This window comes from Camellia sinensis, chromosome 5 (genome assembly GCF_055761805.1).
Source record: "Camellia sinensis isolate YWXY chromosome 5, ASM5576180v1, whole genome shotgun sequence".
In the NCBI taxonomy this organism is placed as follows: Eukaryota; Viridiplantae; Streptophyta; class Magnoliopsida; order Ericales; family Theaceae; genus Camellia; species Camellia sinensis.
In genome coordinates, this window is record NC_138965.1 from 165,126,126 (window position 1) to 165,143,758 (window position 17,633).

Here is a 17,633-nt window from a genome sequence, read left to right on the forward strand (position 1 = left end):
TAATTAATTTATGGGCAGCCGAGGGATTTATAGGAGGTAGTGGAGTGAGAGAGGTTGAGGATGTGGGGGATGATTATCTAAATCACTTGATTGCAAGGAACTTGATTCAAGTAGTTTGAAGGAGGTTTAATGAAAAGGTTAGTAGTTGTCGCATTCATGATATTTTGCACAATCTTTGCATTCGGGAGGCCAAGGAGATTAATTTCTTTGACACTCAAAATGATGTAATCACCTCTAATCTTGGTTTGGGAGTACGTAGAGTCACTACTCATGGTAGTAATTTCAATGACTACCTTTCTTTGAATCATCCAACTCCAAAGCTTCGTGCTATACTATGTTTTAGTGGAGATCTAAGAAACGTACGAGGGAAAATGGTTAAGAATTTTCTTCGAGACTTTGAATTTCTTCGAGTTCTAAGTGTTAAGTGTGATTATTTTCCAACGACTTTTCCAAATGAAGTTGGCAATTTGAAGAACTTGTATTACCTTGGATTGGGATTCACAGGGTATAAGAAGTTTGAGTATCTAGAAATTCCTCACACCATAAGCAATCTGAAAGGTTTGCTAACATTTGATATTCGAGAATGCAATCATGGTGTCATCCTTCCTAATGTTATTTGGACTATGAAGCAACTAAGACATGTCCTCTTACCTAAATTTTGCGAGAAGGTTCCCTCATTATGTGGGGTCAACTTGGATAGATTTCATCCAATGGAAATTTGTTTACCAAATCTCCAAACCCTATATGGGTTGAGAGAAAAAATGGTGTGCGATTTCATTTTTTTGCACAAACTCGCCAATTTGAGAAACTTGCGAGTTAGTATTTCGTCTGAGCATATCATTGAGGTATTATCAGACCCAATACTTGTACTAACCAAGCTTGAGAAGTTGCGGTTGTGGAATGTCACAAGTGAGATATGAAGTATAGGGAATTCATCTCGATACGAGAATCTTCTTAGCCTGAATCTGTGCTACCTGATCATAACTGAGTTGCCCCAACATGATAAACTTCCTCTAAACCTTACCAAAATTACCTTTTTTGGCACTAGCTTAAAAAAAGACCCCATGGAGACCCTAAAGAAACTCCCTAAACTAAAGATCCTAAAATTATACTCCCATTCATACTGGGGGAACAAGATGGTTTGCCCTGGAGAACCTGGTTGTAACTTTCCTTAACTCGAAGTATTGAAAATTGATCAATTGGTAAATCTGAAGGAGTTAATAGTTGAGGAAGGAGAAATGCCAAGACTGAAGGAACTTAGCATCTTTCGGTGCAATCCAATAGCAACGATTCCAGATAGAATAAAAAACATATTGAAGAGAAATACCCGTTGAAAATGTATGATATTAATCTTGTTTCATCCATATGATACAATTTTATATCTATGGTTGTTTGTTGTATATTTCATATCTGTAAGTTTATTTTAATATTTCTCATTTTGTTTCGTCTAAATGTTTATTACAGGTTAAGGGGAAGGAGTTTCAACCCCCATGACTTCATTTTGGAAGGTTAGGTCCTCAACATCTATCTTTCAACTTTTCTAATTATATTATTAAGACTGTGTTTGGATCATAAATTTTGGGTAGAGATATAGAAAGAGAAAATGAAAAGGTTAGTAAAATGTAAGTATATTTTATTCACATTTAACCTATTTTTTCCTTCCCAAATTTCAACTCAAATCCATAATCTAAACACAACCTAAAAATTTGAAATTTTCACGAAAATTTTTCCAATATTTTTTAAACAAACATTGTTGATACTTTCAAAAAAATTTATTACATATTTTGTGTATTAAGTAGCAAATATGACTTGACTTTTTTTTTTTTAGCATAACCACACTGAATTGCAACATTATTAGGTAATTCTAAAATATCTTGTAATTTATACACATAATACTATCGACAAATTAAAAATTGCAAAAGACAATAGGTGGGTCATATAGGACTACCGAATAATGAACCCACTAAACCGTACAAAGTAATTAGCATGTGCCTACACTAACACACAATAGTTCTTGTGCATGAGAAGAGGTTGTTTTCGTGGTTTGAACCTATGAAGCCCAGACTGCATTGGAGCAAAGATGAAGTGTTTGTTTATGTGGTTTGAATCCAAAACGCCCAGTTTGTAGTGAAATAACCTTACCGCTGCACCAACACACTTGCCCTTAACTAACAAGGCCTAATATGTGAACTCCCCTTTTAGAATTTTTGAGCAATGAATTAAAACAATTTGTTTATTTATCTATTTTATATAATTGATGGTGCTTAACCTTGATTGGATTTGTCTTTGTCTCATAGGTGGGATCTGTATTAGTATTGCCGATGAAACAAACAGTTAATTATTTCCTTGAACCTGCTTATTCAGCAAAGCTCTTCTTCTCTTCTATTTGCCATCGATCTTGGCTCGCTTTGACAGCTATCCTCCTTTGGCGAGGCCTTGTCTAGATTTGCTGGGATAAAGTGCTTGACATATCAAATTGTTATGGTTTCTCTATTAGAATCATCATGTTTTTGAAGTGAAGATTTCGAAAGATAAAGTATATGAGCTTGGCGGTCTTTGGATTCTAATTGGTTTTGATGATATAGTTATTGGTGCTGCTATTTCCGGGTCTTGTGGGTCTACTGGTAGTGTTTGTGGCAATCATTTTGTTAGGAATATGAGGCACCAGAAATCAATCACACACAGATAACACAACAGATTTACGTGGTTCGACAATTGCTTACGTCCACGGGAGAGAGATATCCACTATAGAATTATCCCGAAGGGAGATTACAGAACTCACACCTCACAACTCTCTATAGTACTCTCTCACTCACTCTCTACTCTCTGGTTTCAGCTCTTCACATTCGCTGATGTTTCAGCCCCTCCTCTACACCTTATTTATACACAAATGAGAGAGAGCCTAATTGGTCACAACTTACCACTTCCACTAGTCAGTGCGTTGGTGAAGTGGGAGAATGGGAGAGCCACCTTCACTTACTTTCCATAGTGGGCTATAGTTGGTTGGAGCTAACAATTCTCCTCCTCCACGCCCATATGGGTAATTGACTTCTCACTTGAAGTCCATCCCGGTCAGGTTCTTCCAAACTTCTAATTTGTCTCTGGTGACACCCTTGGTCATCATGTCGGAAGGATTCTTGTCCGTGTGAATCTTCACTAGCTTTATCAACTGCTTTTCCATCACTTCTCGTATCCAATGATACCGGACATCAATGTGCTTTGTATGTGAATGGTACATGGAATTCTTGCTCAGATCAATTGCATTCTAACTATCACAATGTACCTTGTATTCTTCCTGCTACAGACCCAATTCATGGAGAAACCGCTTTAACCATAACATTTCCTTTCCAGCATCTGCGGCAGTAATGTATTCTGCCTCTGTTGTAGATAAAGTAACACACTTTTGTAGTTTGGACTGCCATGAAACAGCTTCCCTTGAAAAAGTGAATAGAAATCCTGATGTAGACTTTGTACCATCAAGATCACCTTCCATATCAGTATCTGTAAAACCCTCTAAAATTGGTTCAGCTCTCCCGAAACATAAACATATCTTTGAAGTTCCTTTCAAATACTGAAGAATCCATTTGACCACCTCCCAATGTTTCTTTCTTGGATTGATGAGTCTGCTCACAACGCCAACTGCGTGAGCTATATCTGGCCGGGTATACACCATTGCATACATCAAACTTCCTACTGCGGAAGAATAAGGGATTGCCTCCGTTTCTTTCCTTTCAGAGCTAGTCGTGGGACACGAACGCTTTGTCATATTGAAATGGTTGACCAGTGGTGTGCTGACTAGCTTGGCATCTTTCATGTTAAACCTCTCAATCACCCATTCAACATATTTCTCTTGTGACAACCATATCTTCTTGTCTTTCCTGTCACGAACAATTTTCATGCCCAACACTCATGCCCAAAATCTGCTGTGTTGGGCCTAAATTCTTCATATCAAAATATTACGACAAGTCCTTTTTTAACTTGTTGATCATAGCAATATCATGTCCGATGATCAGCATGTCATTGACATACAACTGTAGGATGATAAAGTTTCTATCCAAAAACCTTCGAAAATATACACACTGGTCTGCTACCGTTCTTGTGTACTTGTGATTCACCATGAATGAATCAAACTTCTTGTACCATTGTCTTGGCACCTGTTTCAGGTCGTAAAGACTCTTCTTCAGTTTGCAGACTAGATTTTGTTTTCCTTTAACTTCAAATCCTTCTGGTTGCTCCATATAGATCTCTTCCAACAAATCACCATGGAGAAAGGCAGTCCTAACATCCATCTATTTTACCTCCGGATTCATGCGAGCTGCTAATTCTAGAACTACTCGAATGGAAGTCATCTTCACAACTGGGGAGAAGATCTCATCAACGTCAATTCATTTCTTCTACCCAAAACCTTTGACCACCAAATGAGTTTTATGCTGCAATAGTTTACCGTTGCCATCTTTCTTCCACTTATACACCCATCTGTTCTTCAAGGCTCTCCTGTCTCTTGGAAGTGAAAAAAGCTCATAAGTGTAGTTCTTCTGCAAAAAACTCATCTCCTCCTTCATGGCTTGCATCCAACAGTCTTTCTCTTTATGACTCTTTGCTTCTGAAAAACTCTCGAGCTCCCCCTCATCAGTAATCAGAATATACTAAGAAGTGGGATATTTAGTTGATGGCATGGCAATAGTTGCCTTCGGTTGAGGGGGTTGTTGCCCCTGCTCAACACCATCTTCATCCGGGTCTTTATCTCTTTCCTCTTGATCCTCAATTTCTGGCATAGGATCCTACAACTCTAGCATTTCTTGTTGCACATTATCACATCTAGCATTTTGTGATGGCTCGGGAGATGGGAACAAGTCTGGAGTGATGACATCTCTAGACTTTGCAGACTTATAAAAATCTACTACTGTCTGGTTTTCTTGGAACACAACATCTCTGCTTCTAAACATCTTCTTGTTCACTAGGTCCCACAACTTGTACCCAAATGCTGCATCTGAGTAGCCCACAAATATGCATGAAGTGGACTTGTCATCAAGCTTCTGTCTATTTTCTTTGGAGATATGTGCAAACGCCTTACACCCGAAGACTCTCAAGTGAGAATATGATACCTTTCTTATAGACCAGACTTCCTCAGGTATCGCAAAATTCAACGGGACTGAAGACGACCTGTTGATGAGATAACAGGCTGTACAAGTGGCTTCAGCCCAGAATGACTTTGGTAACTTTGTCATTCTGAGCATGCATCTGACTCTTTCAACAATAGTGTGGTTCATCCTCTCTGCCACACCATTGTGTTGTGGGGTACCGGGAACTGTTGTCTCATACTGAATACCTCTGCTGGCATAATATGATACAAAAACATTAGAAGTGTACTCGCTTCCATTGTCTGTGTAAAGACACTTTAACTTTTTCTCGATCTTTCTTTCTACCATTGCATGGAACTCCTGAAAGTGCTGAAATACCTCATCATTCGTCTTCAGGAAATACACCCACAACTTCCTTGATGCATCATCAATGAAAGTCAGAAAATACTTGCGGCCACCAAGTGACTCCACTTCGATTGGGCCACAAACATCCGAGTATACCATACTGAGCACTTCTGTTTTCATCTTGCTCGTTGAACTGAATGATATTCGATGCTGTTTTTCATAAAGGCAATGATCACACGGCTTCAGGGCACTCTCTTTGGATAAGGGTATCATGGATTACTTTGCCAACAGATACAATCCCTTCTCACTCATCTGAGCTAGTCTTTTGTGCCATAAGTCTGGTGACTCCTTGTCTTCTGCTGTATTAAGACTTTCCAAACAGATCTTCGTTTGAGTCTTATACAGTGTTGAAGACATCTCTCATCTGACGATTATCAAAGCTTCTCGTGTCAACTTACAAAGGCCATTTCCGAATGTACTTATATAGCCCTGTCGGTCTAGGGCGCTTCTAGAGATAAGATTGAGGCGCAAATCTGGAACATGCCTCATATCTTTGAGAACCAATTTGTGCCCGACATTAGTTTAAATGTTAATGTCTCCAATATCCACAATCTTCGAATAACTAGAATTCCCCATTCGAACAGTGCCAAAATCTCCAGCGCTGTACAAGCTGAAGAGTTCTCTGTGGGAAGTGGCATGATAGGATGCAGCTGTGTCTATCACCCATTTTGTGTAGCTGTGGTCAGCCATGTAAAGGCAGTCCTCCTCTTCACCAACTGCAAGAAGTATTTCATCAGTTGTTGTAGCTGTCGTATTCTCATCTCCTTTTGATTTACTGCTTTGGCCTTTGTCTTTCCGGTTTGGGCAGTTTCTCTCTATGTGACCCTCCTGGCCACAGTGAAAGCAAGTGAAGCTAGAGTTACCTCAACCTTTGTTGTCTCTGGATTTACTCCTGTTGTTTCAACTGCTTCTACTCTTACTTCTTCCTCTGCTTCTTCTTTTATCTCTGTCTCTGCCTCTATCTTCCGTGACAAGAGCATGGGACTGATTACCTCCCATGTCTTTCCTTTTTGTCTCTTCATTGTACATGGCGTCTGTGACCATGCTCATGGTCAGCTTCCTTTCTGGTGCAGAGTTGCTGAGAGAAACCACCAACGTCTCTCAGCTATTCGGTAAAGAACTGAGCAGTAGTACGGCTTGCATTTCATCGTCCAAGATCATCTTGACGATTGCAAGCTGATTCACCAGATCTTTGAATTCACTAGTGTACTTGGCGACAAACACACTATTCCTTAAATTTACAAGCCTTCTTATCACCAAGGCTTTGTTCCAAGCGGTCTTTGAACTGGTACATGTTGTCTAACATTGTCCAAAGAGCATAGGCATCTGTCTCTTGGGCAACACTGTGATTTATCCATTGTCTGATACAACCGATAGTCTTGCAATTCATCTTTATCCAGTCATCATCCTTCACTGTTTCGGGTTTAACCCCTTTTAGAAAAATAGGGTCAAACAGGTCCTTATAATATTATAGGATATCTTTCATCCATGACTTCCAGATTGCATAATTGCAGGATTCAATTTGATCGTGGATCCTGAAGTTGATGTGGATTCCTCCATCATCTTCTTTCTTTTTACAGAAACTCCGATTCAAAAACCTGACCTTACAGATGTGTCCAAAATACTCCAAATAGTTAGAAAGCACTATTGGATTGTAAAAAAGGGACTTAGAATGGCTTGGATCAAGCTAAAACAAGTTAAACGGTTCAGATTGGTGAAATCTGGTGTGGTTGAGAAACATCGGATAATTTTTCCAGTTCGGCTGATGTCAACGGCGTGGTCAATGTGGCATGGTTAGCGGCGCGACTCCGGTTCAGTCTAGCCAGCGGCTCGGTTCAACGGCTCGGCTCGGCTTCGGTCAATAGCTCAGTGACATCACGCTGACGTCAGAACCATGTGCGTGAGCTTTCCCACTCATCTTCTTCCTTTAGTGGCGTGTGGAGCGTGTGCTTGCGCTTGGACGGATGTGCCGACTGTGCAAACGACGCGTGGAGCGCATGTTGGAGAGTGAGATTCATGCACCTACTTTAGGGAGCGCGTGAGAGTGCGTGCAAGCTCTTCTGGGGCTCTGCTTTGCAGTTTTGGATTCTTTTTAGCGAGACCTTGCTCCTGGTATGCTCAAAAGTTGATTTTGAGCAACTTGATTTCTGGACAGTTTCAAAAAACACCCATATTTTTTTGAAAAACGACCGACGAGGCTCTGATACCACTTGTTAGGAATATGAGGCACGAAAAATCAATCACACACAGATAACACAAGAGATTTACGTGGTTCGGCAATTGCCTACGTCCACGGGAGAGAGATATCCACTATAAAATTATCCCGGAGGGAGATTACAGAACTCACACCACACAACTCTCTATAGTACTCTCTCACTCACTCTCTAATCTCTGGTTTCAGCTCTTCACATTCACTGATGTTTCAACCTCTCCTCCTCAGCTCATTTATACACAAATGGGGGAGAGCCTAATTGGTCACCACCTACCACTTCCACTAGTGAGTGGGTTGGTGAAGTGGGAGAGTGGGAGAGCCACCTTCACCTACTTTCCATAGTGGGCTGGAGCTGGCTAGAGCTAACACATCTCTCATCTGTGTGTAGCCTTTCTTTGGGCTTGGTTTTTGCTTAGTGTGTCTTGGTTTGTGGTATCCTTGTTGGATATCCGAAGTATTTCTTGTTGATGTATTTTGTGTCCTACCTATTTGTACTAATTTATTCTTCAATAAATTTTTTATTTTTGTTGATTAAAAAAAAAGATGGCTTTTATTCTATTATCCTCTGTGTGTGGTTTGAACTTGCTATTGGTGTCCAATAAACTAATGCGTGAACTCTATGGTTTTATTGATGTTCAATTTTAGATGTTTGTGTGTTTAAGAATTGACTAATAATGAACGCTGGTGCTACATGCACCAATTAGTTTACTAACTAGTGTATCAACATATGTTATGACATTATTATTGACCCCACTTATTATACAAATTATAAATATAAAAAACCTTTTAAATTATGTCGCATCATCAATTAATACACTAGTTAGTACACTGATTAGTTTATATAGTATTATTCAATAATAAATAAATGAATGTATAAACAACGTTGAAACTAATTAATGTACAATATTCTTTTTAGAAAAATATATTTCATAGAGTACAAAAAACGAAGTGTATTGATTTAAGTGTATTGTGATGTGGGTTACATTTAGAATAAATTTGATGAATACATTTCATTTGAAAATAGTTTTTATTTCTTCTTTCTAATGCATAGTAATTTTTTTTTTTTTTTAAAGAAAATATCATTTTGTCCCCCAAACTAATATTAAAAAATCAATTCAATCTCTGTTCTTTTAATATTATCAATTTTGCACCTAAATTATTTGATTTTGAATCAATTTTACCTCCGCCGTTAGTTGTCATTTATAATCAAAAGAAAGTTACTGACGTAATACCGAAATTTTGTTCGAAATTTATTTTACCCCCCAAACTATCTCTAAAATATTAATTAGACCCCCTAACTTCATTTTATTTAGGAGTCTAATTAATATTTGGGAATGGTTTTGGGAGTAAAATAAAATTTCAAATGAAATTTGGGTACCAGATCAACTACTTTCGTTTGATCATGGAGGCAAAATTAATATAAAACCGAATAATTTAAGTATGAAATTGATATTATTAATATTTTTTTATCATCAAATGAGCACTTCATTGATGAAGAAATAAAGTAAAAATAAAACAAAATACATTAACCAAAAGCAATGAGGAGGATACAGCTACATTATATCTCAATTTACTTGACATATGATCCTTGAGAAAAATCACAAGTAAATCTCAAAGCATATACCAAATTAAGTTGGCGAGATGCCAATACAATGAAACTCTGCCTCAACATGCCCGCAAGAACTCACAATTCAACCTCCTAACTTCTACAATAAGAAATACCAAATCAAATTCAGTTTATTAGGCTGAAATAATTTAAATAAATTAAGAAAAGTTAATTATCTAAAAGTTATAAAAGGAGTGTTTTTAGATTTAACTTTTTGATTATCAATTTTTAATATATAATAAACTATACCAAGTAAGGCTATTGTTTACCGAGTGATCATATACAATAAAAAATTTATACAAAAAAATCCATACAAAATGACATGACATATTTGTGTCAATTCATTTCAAACTAAAAAGCTCATCAAAGTGATTTCCAGTTTTCAAAATATCATATTACTTGTTCTTGTGAAATTTTTTGTAAGAATTTTTTGTTTACAAATCACTTTTCTTGTTTAAAATATTGTTTTTTTATTGCATGCATTGCAATATTTTTACCATTCAGGATGGTTTTTGAAAAATAATTACATAATGATGTTAATTATTAATATTTATAATGTTTATTATATTTTTGTGAATTTTTTCCACTAAAACCACTGGTAACTAATTCCCCCATATTTTTTTTAAAAAATATGCTGAGAATTCATCTTCATAATATAAACCATTTATTTTATAAGGCTCGTTTAATAGATCATTTATATTAAAAATTAAATTAATTAAATATTATTACGCACACAATCAAATCACATTTTCTTCTCAAAAGATAACAGCAAATTGTAGAAATGATACATGCCATTCATTTTTTTTAAGGATAAATTATGAATTGATTGTGTGAGTATTGATGTCTAATTAACTTTGTTATGGTTAATCAACATGATGCCTCATACCAGATAAATTGTTCGAATTATTAATATAAGGTTGGACTAAATCTACAATAAACTAACCGCATGGTGTAGTCTACCAAAGTGGACTTCAGGCAAGCTGAATAATAATTAAATAATAATTATATATATATATATATATTTAAATTATAATTTTATAATGCGGTAGGGTTCATTATAACATACATTTTATAACAATTATATATATACATAAATTCACATAAATAATTTAATTAAAATTAACAAAAAATTCTTTTATTTTGCGCTGCAGAGATCAACGTTTCTCCGTTGGTTTTCAGAAATGAATGGTAGGATTGAATTAGTGGGGAAGTGAGAGTTACAAAAATCATCTTTGTTTTAAAAAATTACAAAAGGCATTAATGCTCCGTTTGTTTGGCTAAAAAAAATTTTATCAAAAAAAAAAGATAAAAGATAATTTTAGTTCCTAAAATATGCACTCTTTGTCATTTTAATTCCTTAAGCTTTAATTTTATCATTTCGATCCTTAAAGTTGTTAATTTGAGTCAATTTAGTCGTAAGTTTAACGTCTGTTGACATAAATATGAATAAAACATAGTTTTGGTCCTTAAAGTATGCATTTATTATCATTTTAGTTCTCAAAGTTATCAATTTGAGCTAGGATTAACTCCAATTGACAACTTTGAAGACCAAAATGACAAAATTTAAAACTTGAGGGACTAAAATGAAAAGAAATGCCTATTTTAAGGACCAAAACTATCTTTTAGTTATATTTCTATTAATAGATGTTAAACCTAGGATCAAATTAACTCAAATTGACAATTTTAATGACCAAAATAACAAAATTGAAATTTAAGGAATTAAAATGACAAAAAGTGCATATTTTAAGGACTAAAATTGTCTTTTATCCTTATGAAAAATAATTTTTGTACTTTCTAGTGTTTAGTATAAGGGAGCTGCTGCAGAGCTCTAATTAGAGCTTCTGCCGTACAGCTCTAATGAGCTGTCCAGGAATTAAAAAAAAAAAAAACAATGAAGTAAAAGACAAAAAAGGGGGAAGAAAAAGACAAATTAGAGCTCCATTAAAGGTGTTTTTTTAGAGGTCTAAATCATTTTTCTTAGTATAATGAAAAACAAAAGTCAACCGAAAATATTTTCTATGGTTAATAAAAAACAGGCCTATTTGGAAAAAAAAATATTTTTTACTTTTAAAAGGTAGAAAACGTTTTCCATACTAAAGTCTTATCAATGTCACTACATTACCATCGTCACACCCACCTCCACCACTGTACCACCAACACCATGTCTATCGCCACCATCACTGTTGCTATTATTGCTGTCGCCTCACCACCATGCCATCACTTTTACTTCTACCTTTGTTCCATCACGTCCACCACCGAACATAGAAAATTATTTATTTCTAAAAACTATCTTTTGGAAAAAAAATCATATAAAATATTTTTCGTTCAATCAAAAGAAACTTAAATGTCTTTTGAAACTATGAAACCCAACTAAAGAGGGAACTACCAATCCCATAAGTAAAATCTAATCTCCTGTGATTAGAGGGAAAAAAAAAGTTAGAGGGAAAAAAAAAGTATTTTGCCTATCACTTTACATTAACAATGAAGTCACCTTCCCGTGATTAGAGGGGAAAAAAAAAACTAATTTGCCTATCACTTTATATTAACAATGAAGTTACCTTTTATATATTGAGGGCTTTTACATAATTTTATAGAGGGTAAATTATACTTTACCTAATTCATGTTTAGTCACTTTCTCATTTTGGTTCTTAAAGTTTATTTTTTTCACTTTGATTCTTCATATTTTTAATTTTTTTTCCAGTTTACGCCTTAAGCTAACTTCTGTTAAAAATTAGATAACAAATAACACATTGACAATCACGTGATATAAACATATTTTAGTATATATAACTCACACTTATCTGACACAAACTCAAGCCTCGTTTGGGAACACGCTAATTTAGTAACTTTTTGGCTATTTGGCTAAAATATGAGCTAAAAAACACTAGTATGTTTGGGATATTTTTTGACTTTTTACGAAAATATGTGCAAAAAGTAGAGAGAAAAGAAAATTTTCGACTTTTTGGTATGGATTATTGACTTTTTGGTTAATTTAGTAACTTTTTGACTTTTTGGCTAAAAGGGAGGGTTCCCAAACGAGGCCTCAAACCCTAGTCCAATAATATATTTTGTATATTATGTGATACCTATAGTAACATTTTCTGTCTAATTTTGTACATTTATTAGTTTTAAGAGTAAATTAAAAAAAAATGAAATATAAAGATCAAAGTGAAAAAAAATAAACTTTAATGGTCAAAGTGAAAAAATTACCCAACATAAAGGGACAAAGTGTAATAAATTCTAACCAATTGATATTACTACATTTGCTCATAAATAACCATAATTATGTTACCTCTCTAATTTAATCCTATCACATCTCTTAACTTTTCAATCTCACTCTACTCGCAATTCCCTCCAACGTGATTAACACTTTAGTTGTGATATTAAACCTTAAAAGTAAAAGGGCAAATTACACCTTATCCCTCCAACTAACTCCATTTTTTACTTTATTTCCTTAAATTAAAAATTAATACAATGTATCCCTACACCTTATGAAAATTTTTAATTTTGTTATAGATCTTTAAAAAATATTTTTATCACAAATATAAATATAATACGTACGCATTACAAACATTTTTCTCATTTATTTTATTAATTTTTAACAACAATGCTAGGTGGCTACAAATTCTATTGCTCAAATAGTTCGAAACACTCAAAACGACGTCATTTTGACAATTCCAAACTATTTAAATCACAAAATTTACGCCCTTCAAACATTTTTCTTTTTAATTCGAGCGGCCCAAAATAAAATGAGTAAAGTGGTTGACCCCACCACTGCACAGATATTTTGGTAGAAAAAAGCGAGTAAACGATGGTAAGTCTTCACATAATAGTCTCCTTGCAGAGTTCTCTCTCAGTTCTTTCAAGGGGGCTTCTTAGAACTCGTCACGATCGGTAATTCGTTGGGTGAAGGTTGAGACAGCCGAGATTGCGCTTTTATTTTCCATCTGATTTCTGTCTTCTTTCTTGCGTGACTGCCATCAGATTACAGGTTGGTTTTTTCGGCTTTGCTGTTTTTTTCCCTTTTTTTTTTTTTTTTAATCTTCTGCGCTAAATCATTCTGTTTATTTTGAGTTAATCTCTCAAGAGTATGATCTTTTGATTGTTCCACTTTGATCCCAAAATATGCAATCTATTATACTTTAGTCCGTGACGTTATCGTTGTCAAAATCTGTTATTGGGGGGGGGGGGGGGGAGTGGTTTTGGAATTTTACATGAAATTTCAATAAAAATCAAAATGATCAAATACATATATAAGTGTGAAAGTGTACATTTTGTAGCATTTTTTTTAGGTTTAAATAAATAAATAAATAAAAATCCCTTTTCAATTCGATCGGAGCTAATATTAGGGACTAAAGTGAAACCAATCACATATTTTAGGGACCAAAGTAAAAAGATTAAAATATTGGGAATTAAAGTGTAACAAAACACATAAATTGGGGACCAATTGTGTAATTAACCCACTTTATTAATTTTCTGTTGTGTTGAAATTTATACAAATCTGTGATTGTGGTTCACTCTTGTTCCAATTCTGGTGTGTTCTTCTTAGTAGCTGTTGTCTTCAATGTTTTTGTCAGAACTTCTCATCTGTAATTTGTAGCCATCAAAGCAAAGATGGCATCTATTGCTCTTGCCGGAGCTACTGCAGTCCTCAGACAAACCGTTGGAGTACTTGGCGATCTAGTTTTGAAAGAAGGTTCTCGCTTGTCTCGTTTGCGAGAAGACATTGTTTGGATTGAACGTGAGATGAGGCATATTCAAGCCTACTTGGAGGATGCTGAAGCCAAACAAGGGGGAAGCAGAGGAGTGGCCAACTTGGTGATTGATATTCGAGAACTTGCTTGTGATGTGGAGGACATTATGCAGAAATACTACCCCCGGATAGCATCACACAGAGGGAAGAAGTTTTTGGGTTGTTTCAAGAGTGCCACTTGTATTGTCTGCTATGGTTATGACGCTCGTAACTTTGCTGTGGAGATTGAAGGGATCAAAAGAAGAGTTGAGGATATCACTCGTGTCAGACAAACTTATGGCATCAATGAATCCAGTGGTAGTGGTGGGAGAGACATGTGGGATGAAAGACGATCTTTTCCCCATATTGATGAACCAAATGTAATTGGTTTTGAGAAACACATTGAAGATTTGGTGACAAAAATGCTCAATAAAGAATTACAATGTCATGTGATCTCAATTATTGGCATGGCGGGGCTGGGTAAAACAACTCTTGCTAAGAAAATTTTTAAGTCCGCTCAACATAATTTTGAACGTTCTGCATGGATTTATGTTTCTCAGCAACCAAATATAAAAGAACTTTTACGAGACATTGCACGACAAGTGGGCTTAGAGAAAGAGAAGTGGGAGGAGAACGTCGAGGTCAATTTGTTTACATTCCTTAGCCAACACAGGTATGTAATAGTCCTTGATGATATGTGGCATACTGACACATGGGATGCTATAAAGATTGCCATCCCTACCAATATGAAGAATGGGAGTAGAATAATTCTCACTTCTCGAAACAATGATGTGGGTACTCATGTCGGCGGGAAGAGCTCTCTACATGAGTTGCGGCCTTTAAATGAAGAAAACAGCAGAAAACTCTTCTTTAAAATGGTTATGGTTGAAGCAAGTGATCCCCCTCAGCTGGAGACTATTGGTGAGCAAATATTAAAAAGATGCGGTGGTGTACCACTCGCAATTGTACTAGCAGTAGGATTGTTGTTATTGAGAGAGAGATCAGAAAACGCATGGAAGGGGATACTCGAGGGCATGGGTCAAGATGAAGATCAATGCTCAGAAATCTTTGGACTGAGTTACAAAGACTTGCCTACAAATTTGAAACCATGTTTTCTATACCTTGGACTTTTTCCGGAGGACCATGAAATTTCTGCATTCAAATTAGTTAATTTATGGGCAGCCGAGGGATTTGTACAAGGTAGTGGAGTGAGAGAGTTTGAGGATGTGGGGGATGATTATCTAAATCACTTGATTGCGAGGAACTTGATTCAAGTTGTTCGAAGGAGGTTTGATGGAAAGGTTAGGAGTTGTCGCATTCATGATATTTTGCACGATCTTTGCATTCGGGAGGCCAAGGAAATTAATTTCTTTAGCACTCAAAATGATGTAATCACCTGTAATCGTGGAACGGGTGTACGTAGAGTCACTACTCATGGTAGTAATCTCGAGTACTACATTTCTTTGAATTATCAAAGTCCAAAGCTTCGTTCTATGCTAAGTTTTAGTGAAAATCTAAGTTTCATAAGCAGGAAAACGGTTAAGAATTTTCTTCGAGACCTTGAATTTCTTCGAGTTCTAAGTGTTAAGTGTTTTTTTCTTACGAGGGCTCTTCCAAATGAAGTTGGCAATTTGAAGAACTTGCATTACCTTGGATTGGAATCCAGCTATTATATAGAAATTCCTCGCACCATAAGCAGTCTGAAAGGTTTGCTAACCTTTGATGTTCGAGATAACCATGGTGTCATCCTTCCTGATGTTTTTTCGACTATGAAGCAACTAAGACATATACTCTTACCTCCTTCCAGCTTCGTTCCTTCGTTCTGTGGGATCAACTTGGATAGAATATTTTATCGAACTGAAATTTCTTTACCAAATCTCCAAACCCTATATGGGCTTAACGAAAAATTGTGGGGCGATTTCAGTTTTTTGCACAAACTCGTCAATTTGAGAAGGTTAGGTGTTCATTGGTCTGAGCGTATCATTGAGATATTGTCAGACCCAACACTTGTACTAACCAAGCTGGAAAAGTTGTTGTTGGCGAATATCAGAGGTGAGACATTAAGAACATGTAATTTGTCTCGATACGATAATCTTCTTGGCCTGAAGCTGCTGCAGTTTCACGGTATAACTGAGTTGCCTCAACATGATAAACTTCCCCCAAACCTTACCAAGCTTACCCTTCACTGCAGTAATTTGAAAGAAGACCCAATGGAGACTCTAAGGAAACTCCCTAAACTAAAGATCCTAAAATTATACTTCGAGTCATACGAGGGGAGCAAGATGGTTTGCCCCGGAGCACCTGGTTGTAACTTTCCTCAACTTGAAGTATTGAAAATTGATGGTAGTTACTTTACTAAATTTGATGATTTGGGAAAACTGGAGGAGTTAATAGTTGAGGAAGGAGGAATGCCACGGCTCAAGGAACTTGGCATCTCTGGGTGCAATCCAATAACTACGGTTCCAGATAGAATCAAAAACATAATGGAGATAAAGATAAACAGGTATGATGTTTATCTTGTTTCATCCATATACTTCTTTACTATTATACAATTTTATATTTGTGGTTGTTTCCTCTATTTCATATCTGTAACTTTATTTTAATATTCCTCATTTTGTTTCATCTATATGTTTATTATAGCTTAAAAGGAGACTCTGACTTCGACGACGGGGAGTGGGAAGGTTCGGTCCTCAACATCTATTTCTCAACTTTTCCAGTTATATTATTAATAATGGTTTATTACACTTTTTACACCTAAATTATCACTAAATTATTTACGTAGTTTCTCAACTATCGATTAAGTCCCTAAAATATACAAATTAAAATCCATTTAGTCCCTAAACTATCGATAGTCCCTGGAATGATTACAAAAATAAAAATATGAGTCCATAAATATTATTGAAGACTTTGTCTAGTTAGAATTGTATTTGAAAAAAAACTTAAATTTTTGTATTGTCTTCAAATAGTGGGCGTCAGTTCTTTTGGTAAATTTTATTTTTTTACTTATCTTCTACAATGACTACTTGTTTGTCTTTATCTAATATTATATATTTGATTTCGTTTATAATTTCTTAATTGATTTTTATTAAGTTTTTCATTAAATTTTTTTTATAACTTAATTAATGTATTATTTTGTTCTATTATAATTTGTAACAAAATGTCGTTATTTAAATTCTATAATTCTACTTTTTCAATATGTCTAATACTCATAATTTTATTGGCAAGACTGAAAATCAGACTCTGATACTAATTTAAACACACAGTGAAAAAAATACTTTTTAAAGATAAAATTGAAATTTAAGGTTTTTTTAGAATAAAATCTTAACTTGGTGGGGTATTCTATTAATTTGTAATACTTTTAGGCATATATTTTATTTTTGTAATCTTTTCAGGAACTAAATATGTTAATATTTTAGGGTCTTAATAGATTGGGTTAATTACACTTTTACCTCCTAAACTATCATCATTTTGTTTATGTAGTCCATAATCTATTAAATTTGTCTTCGTGGTTCCTAAACTTTCAAAAACTCATGCTACCTAGTCCCCAATTATAGAAGATGTTAATTATTTAACAGAAAATGGAATCATGAACAAAGC

General features: G+C 35.3%; 1 protein-coding gene and 1 long non-coding RNA gene across 3 annotated transcripts; both read left to right on the forward strand.

The window, feature by feature from the left end:
* The first annotated feature begins 1,470 nt into the window (after positions 1-1,470).
* On the forward strand, positions 1,471-2,632 carry LOC145790965 (uncharacterized). Its single transcript, XR_014330450.1, has 2 exons — positions 1,471-1,508; positions 2,298-2,632. It is a non-coding gene; the product is annotated as an uncharacterized LOC145790965 (long non-coding RNA).
* Positions 2,633-13,045: 10,413 nt separating this feature from the next.
* On the forward strand, positions 13,046-16,915 carry LOC114293532 (toMV susceptible protein tm-2). 2 transcript variants are annotated; one of them, XM_082870358.1, is made up of 2 exons: positions 13,046-13,295; positions 13,905-16,915. In XM_082870358.1, exon 2 carries the CDS (start codon positions 13,919-13,921, stop codon positions 16,637-16,639), a length of 2,721 nt encoding a protein of 906 aa, XP_082726484.1. In that variant the 5' UTR covers positions 13,046-13,295; positions 13,905-13,918; the 3' UTR covers positions 16,640-16,915. The 2 variants fall into 2 exon arrangements, with proteins under 2 accessions (XP_082726484.1, XP_082726483.1); XM_082870357.1 differs by having other exon boundaries at positions 13,056-13,295; positions 13,882-16,915.
* Positions 16,916-17,633: the final 718 nt, after the last annotated feature.

Excerpts from the sequence above, each read along its gene's own strand:
- LOC114293532 (XM_082870358.1), top strand. The coding sequence starts at position 13,919 with ATGGCATCTATTGCTCTTGCCGGAGCTACTGCAGTCCTCAGACAAACC.